The 17,097-nt window shown below is 39.8% G+C and overlaps 2 protein-coding genes across 2 annotated transcripts; both read left to right on the forward strand.

Annotated features, from left to right (window-relative positions):
- Nucleotides 1–7,185: 7,185 nt before the first annotated feature.
- Nucleotides 7,186–16,448, forward strand: LOC306979633 (uncharacterized protein; the record flags this gene model as incomplete). Its single annotated transcript, XM_079578656.1, has 11 exons — nt 7,186–7,570; nt 7,653–7,821; nt 7,908–8,073; nt 8,341–8,580; nt 8,996–9,085; nt 13,604–13,611; nt 14,146–14,531; nt 14,606–14,774; nt 15,283–15,448; nt 15,862–16,101; nt 16,254–16,448. The coding sequence occupies 11 exons, from the start codon at nt 7,186–7,188 to the stop codon at nt 16,350–16,352; spliced, it is 2,118 nt and encodes a 705-aa protein (XP_079434782.1). The 3' UTR covers nt 16,353–16,448.
- Nucleotides 10,692–12,967, forward strand: LOC306979661 (green-sensitive opsin; the record flags this gene model as incomplete). The annotated part of the gene is made up of 5 exons (XM_079578699.1): nt 10,692–11,076; nt 11,154–11,322; nt 11,433–11,598; nt 11,883–12,122; nt 12,869–12,967. 5 exons carry the CDS (start codon nt 10,692–10,694, stop codon nt 12,965–12,967), a joined length of 1,059 nt encoding a protein of 352 aa, XP_079434825.1.
- Nucleotides 16,449–17,097: the final 649 nt, after the last annotated feature.

Below are 17,097 nucleotides of genomic sequence, written 5' to 3' on the forward strand. Positions count from 1 at the left end.
GCAATGCAAACAGGTCTCTGAAGGGAATCACGCAATTGTTAACTGAGATGAGATGGAAAATTTAAAGAAAGTGTTAAAACTGGCTGAAACATCAGAGAAGTCTTTGAAAAAATAGGCTGCATGCGGTAAGGGAATGGAACTCTCCAGCAAAGATGAAAATAAAGCAGGGATGTTGATAAATTGATACATTTCAGCAGTACATATTCACAGCAAAAAAAAACACGTCTGCCCTTTGTGTCATTGAAATGGAGGTCAGTGGGAGAGCGTAAATTGAAAGTGACATTTGTCAAGCCTGGTGGTGACGTTCAGCTCGTGCTTTGACTTCCTCAACACCTTGGTATTAAGTACAAAGTGTGAATCCAATTTGTGCATCCTGTGGATTAGAATGGACAAACCCCTCCGGCTTAACAGGTTTCTAGTGACAATTTTTGGACCCTAAGGCGATGAAAGGAAAGCTTCTTGGTCTGAAATCCCAAAGCCGAGAGACAGATGGTTTCCTGTTTGCAGAGCTGGCCTATAGTCACATACACTGTTTATTAAGGAAGACATTCACACTTTCTCAACTACAGCAGTGTCAATCTACAAGCACAACCTACTGAACACAAGTGGACTTTTTATAAAACACTTTAGAATAGTATGTAATAATGATTAAACCTTCACTTTGTAAAGGTTATCTTAGAAAAAACAAGTATGGACTCTATTCATGTCAACCTGTTATAATTGTGTGCCTGTGTTAATTATAGTACTTTAAGTAAGTACTATAATTTTGTAATTGGCAATATTTGTTTTGTGTGAATGTTGCAATGAGAAAATGTCCTGGTGTAGCATGACCTGCATTGCTTTTAAAATGGTTTTGTTTTCTATGCTTGATGTGTTGGAAAATGAGTTACTGATGAGTTGGATGAGTGTTTGTTGATATTATTTTTGGTGCAAATAGAAAGAAGAGGACTGGAAAAACCATGGCAGTGTCTGTCTTAATGTTTTTATACAAGTGTCTCAATTAAAGGGTGACTTTATTGGGTAAATAAGTATAAGTGAAGCCACTTAACCCCGGGGTGGAGCTACGCAGAGAGGCTGTAGTCACATGACAGCTTATGTTTCCTTTTAGAGAACGACTGACTCCACCCACTTTCAGAGGCCTGAAAAGTGAAAATAAATAAATAAATAATACACTTGTCATCTACTCTAGAAAGGCTATACAAAATTGTATTCTGGTAAAACAAAAAAAACAAAAACAAAAAAACTATGTTTAGAGTGGTGTACTGACTTTAGTTTTTGATTTTTGTTCTTAGACCTCTTTAATGTTCATGTGCCATTTAATTCTGTACATTCAACTTGTAAACAACAATCAGACTGCTTTAAGATATCTTATTATTGTTACATTTTCTCACTCCCACAACAGAACCACCATGATCTGTCCATGATATATGTTTGAATTTTTCCACAGTTTCTATTTGAATTCCCCATGTACAGTGATTTTAGAGTTCCATCATTGGGTGCTTGTAATTTCCTGTAATTTTCTTAATTCAGATGTATGTATGCATGTATATATATATATATATTAAAAATGAGACATTATTTATTATAACAATTTAAAGGATGCTAAATGGATTGTGGCTTAATGACAGTTATAACTGTTTAATTTGATTTCCTATTGTTCCCTAATATTTTCCCTCTTATTGTGTCACCAATGAAATATAGAATAAATAAATACAAAATTACTTTATTTTCAGGCAAATATAATATGATGGACATCAACAGGAATAATAGAAATAAAAACCTGTCATATGCACTTTAGGCTGTGTTCGACACATATCCAGTGTTAGTGGTTCTCCGTGAAGGCCCAGCCCCTGGTCCTCTGCCCCTTTGTCCTCTCACTGACTCTTTAGACTAAACTAAAGTCTGAAACCTCTGTCAGGACTCCCAGCCTAACGTTTACAATGTGCTGATTCTACAGTGGGTCATTCACCTGAAACACAGCGAGAAATGCATTGCGATTGAATGCACAAACATATCTGTTCATTAGCTGTAACTCCATGTAGATGAGACAGATTTTCACAAAATAAAAACTGGATGTGGAGAGCCTCTTTATAGCACCTACAAAGTTCCTACAACCATTATTCACTCCCTGTTGAAGACCAGCACCAAGGTTTAAACTCCAGGGAGAGACGACATAATAAAGCAATGAGTCATGAATCATCCCATTAACACGTATTACCCCAGAGGGACTACAAAAAGGATTTATTAAAGTAAACCAGTTACTTAGTACTACTTTTAACATCATCAGAGCTCATGCGCTAATCCACTTTTAGGTCTACCTGCTGTCTGTGCGAGTAATTGGCAAATTAGAGAAGATCTTGTTAATAATTATGCATGCAGCAAGCAGTTGTCTGATTTCTTCACTAAATTCTGCTTCTATGAGAGTGAGAATACTTTTAGGTTACTTATAGGGCCATTCAGCAATATTTTGTTTTATTATAAATTGTCTTTGCCATCATATTTTCCTCCTGATAAACCATTTATTCCTTCATTTAGTATATGTGCAATGAACAAACAAGTTCAGGAGGAAGTGGATTCTCGTCTTGGATTAAAATGTGACTTATAATGTATTTATTATTATTTTAACTATATGGTCAGGAGTTTGTGTGCACACATTGGCCGTGTGCATAAACATGGCCCAAAACTCTTACCTTGTGAAAATATCTGTTTTGGTTTGTATTGAACTTAATTCATTCATTAAACCAAAGTTCTGTACATATCATGATATAGTATTAGCAAAGTTAGTTTATGTGGAGGTGGCTTGATCATCTGTGTTGAATCCCTCCTCGTCACCTCCCTCCCCCTCGCAGAAGACCGAGGACACGCTGGAGGGACTATGTCTCTGAGTTGGCCTGGTGTCGCCTCGGGGTCCCCCCCAGAACAGCTGGAGGAGGTGTGCGTGGTTTCGGAAATCGGCGCTTTAAAAATAAAGTTTGATTTGATTTGATTTTGTGCATCTCTGCTGAGACTGATGCCTCCATGACCTCGCCCCGGATAAAGCGTTAGACCATGGAAGGAATGGATGGATGGCAATTTACTCCAAATAAGTAATTTTATGTGGTTAGGAACAAAAATGTAAATTTTCCTGTTTAATAAAACAAGTAGCATTTCAATTGAATGATTTATGGTATTATTTCTGTTCGTACAGCATGTATGTTTTTTGTCTTGCATATGTAGTTGTCAACTGATTGCTGAAACCTACTTTGTGTTAGAGGAAAACAATAAATCGCTATTTATCATACTGGGTCAGGCTGTACAGTCGTGCTATCTCTGTCATAGCCTTGACTGTGGTGCTCAGGCGCCCACTCTCAGCCACTGAATGTTTGCTTGCGCATCAGTATGACGCTCTGAGCGGGTATTTATCCCTTTTCTGTGGAAGCATGGACAGACTTGAATGGTAGGACCAGCGCAATGTCTCGGGTCCCGCACCGATGGTAAATCAACTTCTCCTGTATAAGATATCCAGACTGCTGCCTATTCTTCATCTATCCTTTCAAACACCATGGTTAATTCTCTAACACTTAGCTCTTAGCGTGCAACTCTAGCTATATCTAAATACAATATATCACATGAAGCAGAGTAAAAATGTTTCACAGTGAAACTCTCAATCTTCCTTAACAATGTTAAAATAGGCCTGGAGTTCTTGCTGTTTCACCTCCTAATCCATAGGTTCAAAGCAGAATTACCAGCGATGCTGAAGTGTTGATGGGCTCAGTGATTGGATGAAGCCTACTCTAATTTAGTTAAAGAATTAATTAGTGCAATTTGCACTTCCCTACTGCTGGGTCAGACTGAAGGATACAGATAACAAGCTCTTTAGTCGAAGGAGCTTTGTTAGTGTTGCGAGGGCAGCACCTTAAACTGGCTAACGCCGTGCTGCTGTGTGCGCTCGAATCATTTCGAACTGCACAACAGCCTGGGGACCATGGCCGAAATTTTCGCATGGATTTGGGAACCAATCACAGAGCGAGGAGGGACGGCAAGACGATGACGCACTTCGATATACGGAAGCTTGTAGTTTATTTACGGATCCAACATGACAGCAGCAGACACATGGTATTTTGCGATCAAGCTTTAGACCTTGTTCTAAATAGTTTATCTCAAAAGTTTACAGTGGGTACGTCATACGTCATCTCATACGATGATTGGCTGTGGCGACGTGCAGACGCATGATGACGCATGACTTTTTTTTTTTCTTCGTATCGCCCAATAAACGACTATGGACGATCGTAAACCACACCTCTCCTACGAGAAAATGAATTGGTGTTCCCCAGACTAAATATCACTTGTGATTTTAGTCTGGTGTTAGCCAGGCTAGCACCACCCACTCACACAGGCTAATTTTGAGTCTCAGGCCCAACTTCAGACAGTGTTCATGAATTGAACATCTCCCAAAACTCCCAGTCTTCAGGAAAAACAGTGTTCAAGCTTATGACCGCAGTGTGAAATGCCTGAGGTCAGTTGGGGGCTGTTTGCATTTAGTGTTTAGGAATTTACTGTCTTACTAATTGAGAAAAACTGCAAAACCTTTTGAAGGGCCAATTTAAGCCCCGTTAAGCCGAGTCTAACTTGGATTTCTATGCTCTTTATACGTACCATAAGTACAGTTGAAAAACAGAAAATTAGAATATCGTTCATTCATTTCTGTAATACAACTTAAAATGTGAAACTAATATATGATACAGACTCATGACATGCAAAGTGACATATGTCAAGCCTTTATTTGTTATAATTTTGATGATTATGGCCTACAGTCCATTTTAAAAATATTCTAATTTTTTTTTATATTTTATTTGGGGATTTTACAAGCTTAGCCATAATTATGGTAGTGTTTATTTCAGTCTTCACATAGACACGATTAACTACAAAACTTAAAAACAATGAAACAATGACTGAAAAGGGGTTTTGTTGAAGTGAAACACTTATCTAAAACCAAACCCTATTACAGTTTAATTACAACTTAAAGCCCTAAGCATGTTTAACATCTGCAAGATGAGGACAAAATAATTTGTGTCAATTGATCACAAAGTAAATTAAAACGAGTCACACATTTCATCAATAGATTTGGCTTGAATCAATCATTTATATCGTGAAGACAAGATAGACTTTACACAGGAGTGTTTATTTGTGATTTCGTTCTAGTGCTGTATAACTGCTAATTACATTAGATTTTAACTTTTTTTTTTTTTAAAGTGTTTTAGGATGTAGAGTTTTTTAAGGTGTCATTCAGATTATTCCATACATTTACTCCTCTGACTGAGACACATCTGGCTTTGGTGTTTGTTCCAAATATACATGAATTCCTCTTAGATTAGAGCCAGTCTCTCTGGGTTTAAGCCTTTCTTGAATACATTTAGGAAGCTTATAGTTATGAACCTTGTACATAACAAGAGCTGCTGAGATCAACTAAATCGTTTTTTTTTTTATATTATGATTTAATGAACAAGGGATTTGTTCGGGCAAAATAATCTGCATATCTGACTATTCTGACCACTTTAAATGCAGAATAAAAATGGGTTGGATTGTACTTTCATAATTATTCCCCCAAAGATCCACATCATAATTTAGGTATGGAAGAATGAGGGCGTTGCATAATAAATGGAGTGATGCTTTTGATTTCACATAATTTACATGCACTTTCCAATTGAGTGTTTCATTAACATGCACTCCCAAAATGTTGCATGACACACTCTCTCAATTTGTGCATTTGTCAGTATGATTTAACCAAAAATGTAATCTCAATTCACAGGAATGCTCCTGTCCTGTTTAACACAATCAGTTGTTTCCAATTGGTTTCAGGTGACGTCACAGCGTGCTAAAGGCCTCTAATATTATATAGATGTAGAATTATTTTGCTTTTGAGGACGTGTTCTCAGAGAGATCATGGACCCAGTGACTGATATTAATGATAATTTTTGTAATTCATGAATTATCTTTTTAGATACGACTTCTGAAAGTGTTATGCAGTTAATGGGAAAAACTGGCTCCTGCCCCGAAAGTGACCTTGACACCAATAAAGGTGTCAAGGTCACTTTCCTTTTACTCCGTCCAAAACGTAAATCCATAAAATAGATATTATCCGTGCATAATCCACGTGAATTAGGTATCCAATCCATTTCCACGCGTCGTCAAAAAGCAGATAAATAATCCATCGCCCCACACGCTCAAAGTTTGTTTGATTGCATAATTTAAACTCCAGTGGAAGACAGTAAGGTCTATTCAGTATAAAAAATAAAGGCTTGATATATCTCACTTTGCACGATGATTTTGCCTCAAAAACAAGTTAAAAATCTCATAAGATTAGAATATTGTGAAAAGTGGTTATACTGTCGGCACAAAGTTTCACCCTTTCATCAGCTAATTCATCCAAAACACTTGCAAAGGGTCCCTGACACTTTAAATGGTCTCAGTCTGGTTCAGCAGAATTCACCGTCATGAAGAAGACTTTTTATTTCACATAATATTCTAACCTTCTGAGATTTTGAATTTGGGGTTTTTACAAGCTTTACGCCAAAATCATCATAACTGCTCACAAATGCTTACCATAATTATGTCATTTTGCTTGTCATGAGTCTATATCCTACACTAGTTTCACATTTTAAGCTGAATTGCAGAAAAAAATGAACTTTTTCACGATATTCTAATTTTCCGAGTTCCACCTGTGTTGCGGTGTGTGTTTGTTTTGACAACAAATTTCCCAATCTCCTTACAAGAATCTTCAACTGACCCTAACTTGAACTATGGGTGAACTATCCCTGCCCCTTCCCTTACACTGTCTGCTCTTCAATCCTCTTAGGAATGTTTGATATCTTCATAGCACTGTGGGCTGTCTCTTTTTAACGGTTTCATGCTTTTATCAATGCTCAAGCAGTTAAGCAAGATTTTGTTTTTTAGTGTCCCTACTAGAACGGGTCATTTGTAGGCACATTTATGCACCAAAGCAATCTTCAAGTAGGTAATTAAAATGATTATCCTTACTCACGCCAGATTACAGGCTAGTTTAGGATCCTCTTTGGTCATCTTATGGGGCTGAGTGGAAACTATATAATGATCACACAAGTATTTATGGGGTGTCAGATGGTCGTCAGGAGACAGACTCACTGTAGCTCTGGCCGTTGAGAGAGCTTCACTGAACAGAAAGCAACAATGGGCTGGGAGAGCGGAAACGAGCCAAATGGGACAGAAGGGAAAGACTTCTACATCCCCATGAACAACCGCTCTGGGCTGGTCAGAAATCCCTATGAGTACCCACAGTATTATTTAGCCGAACCATGGATGTTCAAGATGCTGGCGTTTTACATGTTTTTCCTCATCATTACTGGATTCCCCATCAATGCCTTGACACTGGTGGTGACAGCACAAAACAAGAAGCTAAGGCAACCTCTCAACTTCATCCTGGTCAACCTGGCAGTGGCTGGTCTCGTCATGGTGTGCTTTGGACACACAGTGGCATTTTTTACTTCGTTTATGGGCTATTTCGCCTTGGGTAGAATCGGATGCACCGTTGAGGGATTCATGTCTACACTCGGAGGTACGTTGCTGAATCATTTCATTTATGAATGTTTTTTTTTTTGTTTTAAATAAATTATCAAATACAATTTCCAAACGTTTAGGTCAAATTTCCCTGTGGTCTCTGGTCATCCTGGCTATTGAGCGCTACATTGTGGTTTGCAAGCCAATGGGTAGTTTTAAATTCACCGCCACACATGCTGCAACGGGCTGTGCATTCACCTGGATCATGGCGCTGTCCTGTGCGGTCCCACCTCTGGTTGGTTGGTCAAGGTAATTGAATCAACCAATTAACTAATTATGATGTTGTCAAGGTCAGAGCGGTCAGGGCACTGTCTGATGTATGTGTGTTTTTGCAGATTCATCCCTGAGGGTCTCCAGGTCGGGTGTGGACCTGACTACTACACTCAGACTCCTGGATACAATAATGATTCCTTTGTTATGTATTTGTTCACCTGCCACTTCCTCGTGCCTGTCTTCATAATACTCTTCAGTTATGGAAACCTGGTCTGCACAGTGAAGGCGGTGAGACATCTGACAGCATCTGCACATAAAACACATCAGAATCAAGCACAACAGCTGATGATGCGCTAATATGTTATTTATTATGGATATTCCTTGAGGAGGTCAGGTTTGACTTGTAGTTTTCAATATCACCAACACACTTCACCTTTCCTATACCTTTGTTCACTCTATAAGTCTTGATAAGATGGGTTTAAAGTTCTAAACCAAGCAATTGACAAAGTTATATTGTCCATATTGAACTGGTGTCTCTGTCACACCTGCCTCCAGGCTGCAGCCCAGCAGCAGGACTCAGCCTCCACTCAGAAAGCAGAGAAGGAGGTGACCCGCATGTGCCTCCTGATGGTGCTGGGTTTCCTGGTGGCCTGGACTCCTTATGCCGCCTCCGCTGCATGGATCTTCTTCAACAAAGGAGCTGCTTTCTCTGCCACAGCCTTGGCCATTCCTGCCTTTTTCTCCAAGAGCTCTGCCCTGTTCAACCCTTTCATCTATATTTTGATGAACAAACAGGTAGATTATTGTCCCTCTGTATCTCTCCATATCTGTGTTACAATGTACGGTAATATGGCTTAGTGCCTCTAGAATACAAGAAGCTGAGATTGATATACTGTAACCCTTACACACTGTTTGTCTTTTTCCAGATACTAATATGTGGTCATGCACATTCAAATGGTCCTCTTAATAACATCTGAGCTCTGCTCACTTATAGAACCACTCAAGTTAAACCAATTACAGCATGACCTGGGATTTGGATTTTTCTATTTCATTTCTTTTTCTTTTTAACTTTGAGCTCCTTGTTGGTTAAAACAAAACAAAAACGGAATAAAATGAATCTTTATCTAAAATAAAAATGTTTACAAACAGATCTTTACTCGAAAACAATGAATAGCGCTTTAATCACTTTTTAAACCCCTTTTTGTTTCAGTTCCGTACCTGCATGCTCAGCACTGTTGGTATGGGAGGCATGGTGGAGGATGAAACCTCCATGTCTACAAGCAAGACAGAAGTGTCCTCTGTCTCTTAAACAGAGAAGAACTACAGCTTAGATGGATTTCTCTTTTGGACTATCCAGCTGCAGAGGCTCAGTGCTGCATCTCAGTGAAATATTTAAACAAATGTATTTATTTTAGTAAAGTTTCCTCACTGTGTTCCATTGTACCTGTGTCTAGCCGATTACAGACTGTTACTTTTAACTTGTCTGTCACAATGGAGCCTTTTTAATAAAATGATTCAAATCATTTCAATAATCTTTGTATAAATGTTTCTCTTCTTGTATACATGCTGTATAATTATACTCACATGGTTATGCCGTCCACATCACTCAATAAATATCCCAAAGATGACGTGATTACAATGTTTTAACATTCATAAATGTTTATTGTTTATTAATGGATCCCCATTAGTCTTTACCATATAACAGTAAAGACTACTCTTCCTGGGGTCCATGAAACATCTTGACAATCTTGGTGAAATTGTCTGATTGTTTGTCCATCATCTCATTGTAGTAGGCTTTTTGTTGACATAATGCCTCTTTTATCATATCTTTAACTACATTGAGAGAAACAAAGTCACTGTCGTCATCTATCTTGTCAGGATGAGTAGTCAAAGCTCCCTCATGCCCGATGGCTAGTCCAGAAGACTTGTCCTTGTTTTTAGGCATTTTTCGTGTGATTATACACTGATATCCAGAAACACAGGCCTGAGGCCTGTCCACTCAAGCAGGAAGGGAGCCCAGGATAAAAGGAATCCCTTCAGTATCAGCACCAGCACAAGCAATCCGTCTGCAATTTTTACTTGTCTAAGCCAGATGAGAGTAGCCAATACTTTACTAAAAATATTAAGGCAATTGTTAGATAAAAAAGGGTATAAACAGGTCTTATACAAAGAGCACAAAATCCGGCAGCAGCATACAGGATAACCTTCCAATGTAATCTTCCAATTGTTTAAGTGAACAAGGCCTGAAGATATTACTGTTTTAGCTCCAAGCCCTAACAGAATTACCAGAGGCGTTGAAGTGCTGATGGGCAAATTAATTGAATGAAAGCTACTCTAATCTAGTTATTCAATTCTCTCACAGTGTGACCGGGCCAGACTGAAGGCTGATAACACAGCTCTTTACCAGCAAGTCACAATCCCTAAATTCAAAACAAAAGAAGAGCAAATATGACACGAACAAATCTTCTTATAAATCTTAATCTGACCCTGACTTGAACTATGGCTAACCTTTCCCTGATAATCTGTCCCACCTTGTACTGTTTGCTCTCCAATCTTCTTAGGTTTGTCTACTAACAAAGCAAAACCTTAACCTTTAACTTTTTCAAATTCTTTTTTAACAGACATTAGGATTTCAACAAGTGTCCACTCTAACTGTGTTTAGGCACATTCTTTTTGCACATTGTTTTTGCACAAAGGTCAAACTCATGTTGGTTATCACAGTACATGATTATCCTTACAGCTGCCAGATTACAGGCTAGCTTATGATCCTCTTTGGTCATCTTATGTGGCTGCCTGAAAACTATATAATGATCACACAAGTATTTATGGGGTGTCAGATGGTCGTCAGGAGACAGACTCACTGTAGCTCTGGCCGTTGAGAGAGCTTCACTGAACAGAAAGCAACAATGGGCTGGGAGAGCGGAAACGAGCCAAATGGGACAGAAGGGAGCAACTTCTACATCCCCATGAACAACCGTTCTGGGCTGGTTCGGAGCCCTTTTGAATACCCACAGTACTATTTAGCCGAACCATGGATGTTCAAGATGCTGGCGGTTTACATGTTTTTCCTGCTTTGCGCTGGATTCCCCATCAATGCGTTGACACTGGTGGTGACAGCACAAAACAAGAAGCTAAGGCAACCTCTCAACTTCATCCTGGTCAACCTGGCAGTGGCTGGTCTCATCATGGTGTGCTTTGGATTCACTGTTACACTTTATACTTCGCTTATGGGCTATTTCTCCTTGGGAACAATGGGATGCGCTATTGAGGGATTCATGGCTACACTGGGAGGTCAGCTGTCAAACCATACAGTTTTGTTTTTGCACTTTCTTTAAAAAACTAATTTGCATTATTTCCGTTTCGTTTAGGTCAAGTTTCCCTGTGGTCTCTGGTCATCCTGGCTGTTGAGCGCTACATTGTGGTTTGCAAGCCAATGGGTAGTTTTAAATTCACCGCCACACATGCTGCAACGGGCTGTGCATTCACCTGGATCATGGCGCTGTCCTGTGCGGTCCCACCTCTGGTTGGTTGGTCAAGGTAATTGAATCAACCAATTAACTAATTATGATGTTGTCAAGGTCAGAGATTCTTGGTCATTTTGATTAGTATATCTCATTCACACACTGGTTTATAATATGTTTTTGCAGATACATTCCAGAAGGTATCCAGGTCTCGTGTGGACCCGACTACTACACTCAGGCTCCTGGATACAATAACGAATCATTCGTCATGTACATGTTCACCTGCCACTTCTGCGTGCCTGTCTTCACCATCTTCTTCACGTACGGGAATCTGGTCTTCACAGTGAAGGCGGTGAGACATATGACAGCATCTGCACATGTCATCATAATATCAAAATATATCATCATAAACACATGAGAATTGAGCTGACGTACAGCTATAGCACAGTGCAAGTTCTCTGGGTTTTACCTTCACTTTAATAATTGTATTTTACATGGGATCACCTTGTTGTGCATACAAGTCTCAGTATACTCTACATGTCTTTCCTTACACTGACAAACTAAATTTTAAACCAAGCAAATGACGTTGTTATATTTTCCACATTGAACTGGTGTCTCTGTCACACCTGCCTCCAGGCTGCAGCCCAGCAGCAGGACTCAGCCTCCACTCAGAAAGCCGAGAAGGAGGTGACCCGCATGTGCATCCTGATGGTGATGGGTTTCCTGGTGGCCTGGACTCCTTATGCCAGCTTCGCCGCATGGATCTTCTTCAACAAAGGAGCTGCTTTCTCTGCCACAGCCATGGCCATTCCTGCCTTTTTCTCCAAGAGCTCTGCCCTGTTTAACCCAGTAATCTATATTCTAATGAACAAACAGGTACAGTATACTATTACCCATTCATCTTTGACGTATATGCTACATCACAGGTCACCAACATTTTATAGTCAAGGGCTACTTCAAGCGCATAAAGTTGAACATTTCCCTTTTAAATTGTCCTTAAAAAGATTTAATGTTACATCATTTAGGGTGTTTGCCATCATATCACGTTGCACATTCGTTTTACACAGTGTGTCGCAAGACTGTATTCAAGAAATCAGATGCAAGAAAGTGAACAGTCCCATGGGTTTACTGTGGAAGCCGAGTTCCTGTGAGACACCTGTTGTGCAGATTTCAAGAACCAAAGCTTTACACAGCTTGACCCAAGGCAGTGGCAATCCTTTAACCCACATTTTTAGACATAAGTCTTGCTCTTTTATACAACAGGACAGGGCAAGACCTTTCAAGAGTGTATGACCCTTTCAAACGGTGGTGCCCTCTTAAACGTGTGTGTAAATAACATTATTGTGTTTTAGAATCTGCTGGAGCCGGCCATGCAAGCTAAAACTTCAGTGCAGCTTTACCCTCAGTATACTCAAATATGACATGTGCTTGATATCTTTAATATTTTATTGAATTATAAATTTACAAATTACTTTTTGTTCAACTGGAAAATAAATAAATAACTTATAAACAACCTTCAATCCCTACCTTAAAAACAAAGTATGAACTTTTTCCCCCCTTTTTTTTAAGACTGTGGCTTTCATGTCAATCTGACACCAGATCCTTTCGTTTTGTGATTTCAGTTCCGTAGCTGCATGCTCAGCACCGTAGGTATGGGAGGCATGGTGGAGGACGAGACCTCAATGTCGACAAGCAAAACAGAAGTGTCCTCTGTCTCTTAAGCAGAGAAGCACAGCGGGTTTTGGACTAAGATGGTTTCCTTTGATTGTAAATGTAGATTTGTTTTATCATTGCAAAATGCAAACAATTTAATAAAAATAACTGATTGCATGCTCATGCCGTGTGTCATTTCTCCTGTGAGAGTGTTTGGTCATTCCTTGTGTGTGTCAGAGTTCTGTTCCATGCAGTCCACCACAGCCACTCTTTTAATATTGTCAAATCATTAGGAACAATGAGTACAGTATGTGTACTAATAGTAATTTTACATGTTGTCTGCAGTACCTCTGCCTCTGTTCCAGTACAGGCCTCAAGTTTTAGGGGGTGGAAATTGTCACCAACGTGTGAAGTGTAAGTAAAGTGTTTTTGAAATAAAACTTAATTTTGATCATAACTGGTTTTGAGACAAAAAAAACTAGTGTAGAATGATTGTGATTTTGTGTGATTGTGTGACATTGTTATTCCATGTTAGTAACAAAAAACAATTTCAAAGAACTTAAAACAAGTAAGTAAATAAAAATAACAAATCAAAATTGAATAATATTTACCATGTGGATATTTATACATACCAGTGAAACAGTGTATACATTGCTACTTTGGTAAAGTGACTTGATTGTTGTACATTGTCCGTCATGTTTTAGTTTCACAAGTTAGTTACATTTATGTGCTTAATAGAGTATGCACATCTAATTTTTGATTCTGAACCACCAAGTGTCAAAACAAATAACACTACTATCCTCATTGACATACGCCTGTTTAACCTAACTACAGACTGTTAAACCAACACAGTATAATTCACCACTCAAGACAACCCGAGCTGAGGTTGAGGCAATTATGGGGCAGGAAATCCCGTCAAAAAAAACAAAACAATTGTGACTTTTAACCAGTGGCACCTTTGCGCATTGTTTTAACCTGTTAAGGACCACCTATTTTGATGTAATGTTTGTGGAACTGGAATCAGTTCCTGATCAGGGACGACGGTCCTGACCAGGTTAAAGTCTTTAAAGTCTTTAAGATTTAAGATGAATTATGGTAAGTTGGGAGGGGCAAAAGCTCCCAATCCCTCTTATCCCCTCCATGGCACACTATATAACCACCACCTGACAATGAGCTGAACTGGAGACAGAAAATCAAACTCCAGGCTGTTAGTTCATCCACTTGCCACCACTTCTGCGGGTGTAAGGAAAGAAATGGGCTGGGACATGGAGCCAAATGGAACAGAGGGCAAAAACTTCTACATCCCCCTCAACAACCGTTCTGGGTTGGCGAGGAGCCCCTTCGAATACCCACAGTACTACCTCGGAGCACCATGGATGTTCTATGCGCTGGCAGCCTACATGTTTTTTCTCATCTGCACCGGTTTCCCCATCAACTTCCTCACACTTTTTGTGACAGCGCAGAACAAGAAGCTACGGCAACCTCTTAACTTCATTCTGGTCAACCTAGCCGTAGCTGGTCTCATCATGGTGTGCTTCGGATTCACAATCACATTTGTTACCTCCATAAACGGCTACTTTATTTTCGGGCCGATGGGATGTGCGGTCGAAGGTTTCATGGCTACGCTGGGAGGTAAGTGGTGCAGAGTTCGAGTTCCATCTTAAATCAAAACATCTGCTTGCTTTATCATGCCTTTCTGTCTACAGGTCAGGTTGCCCTCTGGTCTCTGGTCGTGCTGGCCGTTGAGAGGTACATTGTTGTCTGCAAACCAATGGGAAGCTTCAAGTTCACTGGAACCCACGCTGGAGCTGGAGTTGTGTTCACTTGGATCATGGCCTTTTCCTGCGCTGCTCCTCCTCTGGGCGGCTGGTCGAGGTAATGACTTACAGATGCAGATTACTTTAATTAGACATGTTGGTGCAAGTTGTCCAGGTATTGTTAAAGCAAGCTGGTCCAGATGACTATTTAAGAAAACCTTTCGCTATGACCTTTGCACTGCACCAAGAAGACAGAGGAAATGAAATTAGCTTATGGAGATATGACAGAATCAAATGTATTGCCTCAAAATTCCCTCTAGCTAAAGAGCATAAGTTGTTAAAGCTTGACCAAAACCTCTGTAAATAGAAATTCCGATGACAACGATGACAACAACGATAACAACCACAACCACCACAACAACCACCACCACCACCACAGAAACAACAACAACAACAACAACCTTTAATTTCCATACAAATAGAACGATATTGTATCAAAAGCTAGGTCCCAAAGGATCTTGTCAGTACTTACAAAAATCAAGCAGTTATCAAGCAGAAAAATGTGCGTAACTGTATGACATGACATAAGCAACAAATTTGATCCACACTGTCTGTTTTGTCTGCAGGTACATCCCAGAGGGACTGCAGTGCTCATGTGGACCCGACTACTACACCCTGGCCCCTGGCTTCAACAATGAGTCCTACGTGATGTACATGTTCGTCTGCCACTTCTGTTTCCCAGTGTTCACCATCTTCTTCACATACGGCAGCCTCGTGCTCACTGTCAAAGCGGTAAGTTCTGATGGACTAGTGCGCAGTTTTTCCATTGCAGACCAACAAATGTACATTTCTCTTCTTTTGTAAAGAAATCTGCACTGATTACCCAAATACATTTGAATGAACATACTTAACAGTAAAGTTTATAAAAAGTTCATAAAGTACTCACTCTACACAACAGCTGCATATCTAATCCATTGCATTGCTTCAGCCTATTCCTTTAGAGAGGTACAGACTCTTATCAGATTCAGTACTGTACATTAACATAATAGAGAGAATAAATAGTGGTAGAAATACTTCCTGGACACTGTATGATAAAAAAAAAAATGCTTCTCTCCATACAAACTATATCAAAGTAACATAAACATGATAAAACCTATAGCCCATGAAACTCACTGAAGCAAAACCTCTGTCTTTTCTATCTCCAGGCTGCAGCCCAGCAGCAGGACTCAGCCTCCACTCAGAAAGCTGAGAAGGAGGTGACCCGCATGTGCATCCTGATGGTGCTGGGTTTCCTGGTGGCCTGGACTCCTTATGCCAGCTTCGCCGCATGGATTTTCTTCAACAAAGGAGCTGCTTTCTCTGCCACAGCCATGGCCATTCCTGCCTTTTTCTCCAAGAGCTCTGCCCTCTTCAATCCTATTATCTATGTGCTCTTTAACAAACAGGTCAGTACAATTCACATATTGTGCAAAATTGCCTTTCTTTTTTTCCTTTCATGCATTTCTTTCATAAAAGTTTCAGCAACCTATCTGCTGGTGGCATATCGGTTGTACATGCGAACTGGACTAATCTCTAACATATGTTTCTTGCTCCACAGTTCCGTAGCTGCATGCTCAGCACTGTGGGAATGGGAGGCATGGTGGACGATGAGACCTCAGTGTCAGCCAGCAAGACAGAAGTGTCCTCTGTCTCCTAAAAGCTTTCTACGGGACGTTTTACACTCATTTGTGCTGGATTACTGCTCCAACAAATGGACTGCCTATTTTCTATTCTGAGCAAGGTAGCTTGGCTTCTCATGGTTATACGTCACTGTGACCCAAACTGTGTATTTCTTTGATGATGTGAATGAGCAAATGAAAAAGCAAAATTAAAAGTAAAACTGGAAGTTGTTGGTTGATATGATGTACATATTTTGTAAATGTAGAAAATAAATGCATTCATGAAAAAGATTTATTGCTGTTTCTGTGTATTCCTAGAAGTCACTTTTTGTATTGCTATTACACATTTGAATGCCCTTTTACTCTTTAACAAACAATAATCACCACTGAAGTTGGTGATTTATAATGGTTGCACTAGCAGCCATGCAAAGTGACCTACTTAGACAAGGACAGTCTTATTTATACATAAACGCTAGCCTCATGAAAATACATATTCTGTCTCTTTGAATAAAACTAAAGATAAAGTGGCTACAGACTCGATCGGAATCGGACCACACCTCCCGATCAGGACTCGGATATTTATGCGTGTCCATTCTCGTTACTTTTGATCAGATTTCGAGCTACCGCGACCCACTTTCTGTCCTCTCCCCCTGGCCCTCTCTTCGCTTATCCCCGCGCTATGTTCAGGAGGTGAAGTGAAGCACTTGTTGTCACTCCTGGTTGTCTTAAGCCTTTGGTAAAACACACGCACTCTGTACACGCCCACAGTTGGTGACACGACAT

This window comes from Gobius niger (genome assembly GCF_951799975.1).
Source record: "Gobius niger genome assembly, chromosome: 20".
Taxonomy (NCBI): domain Eukaryota; kingdom Metazoa; phylum Chordata; class Actinopteri; order Gobiiformes; family Gobiidae; genus Gobius; species Gobius niger.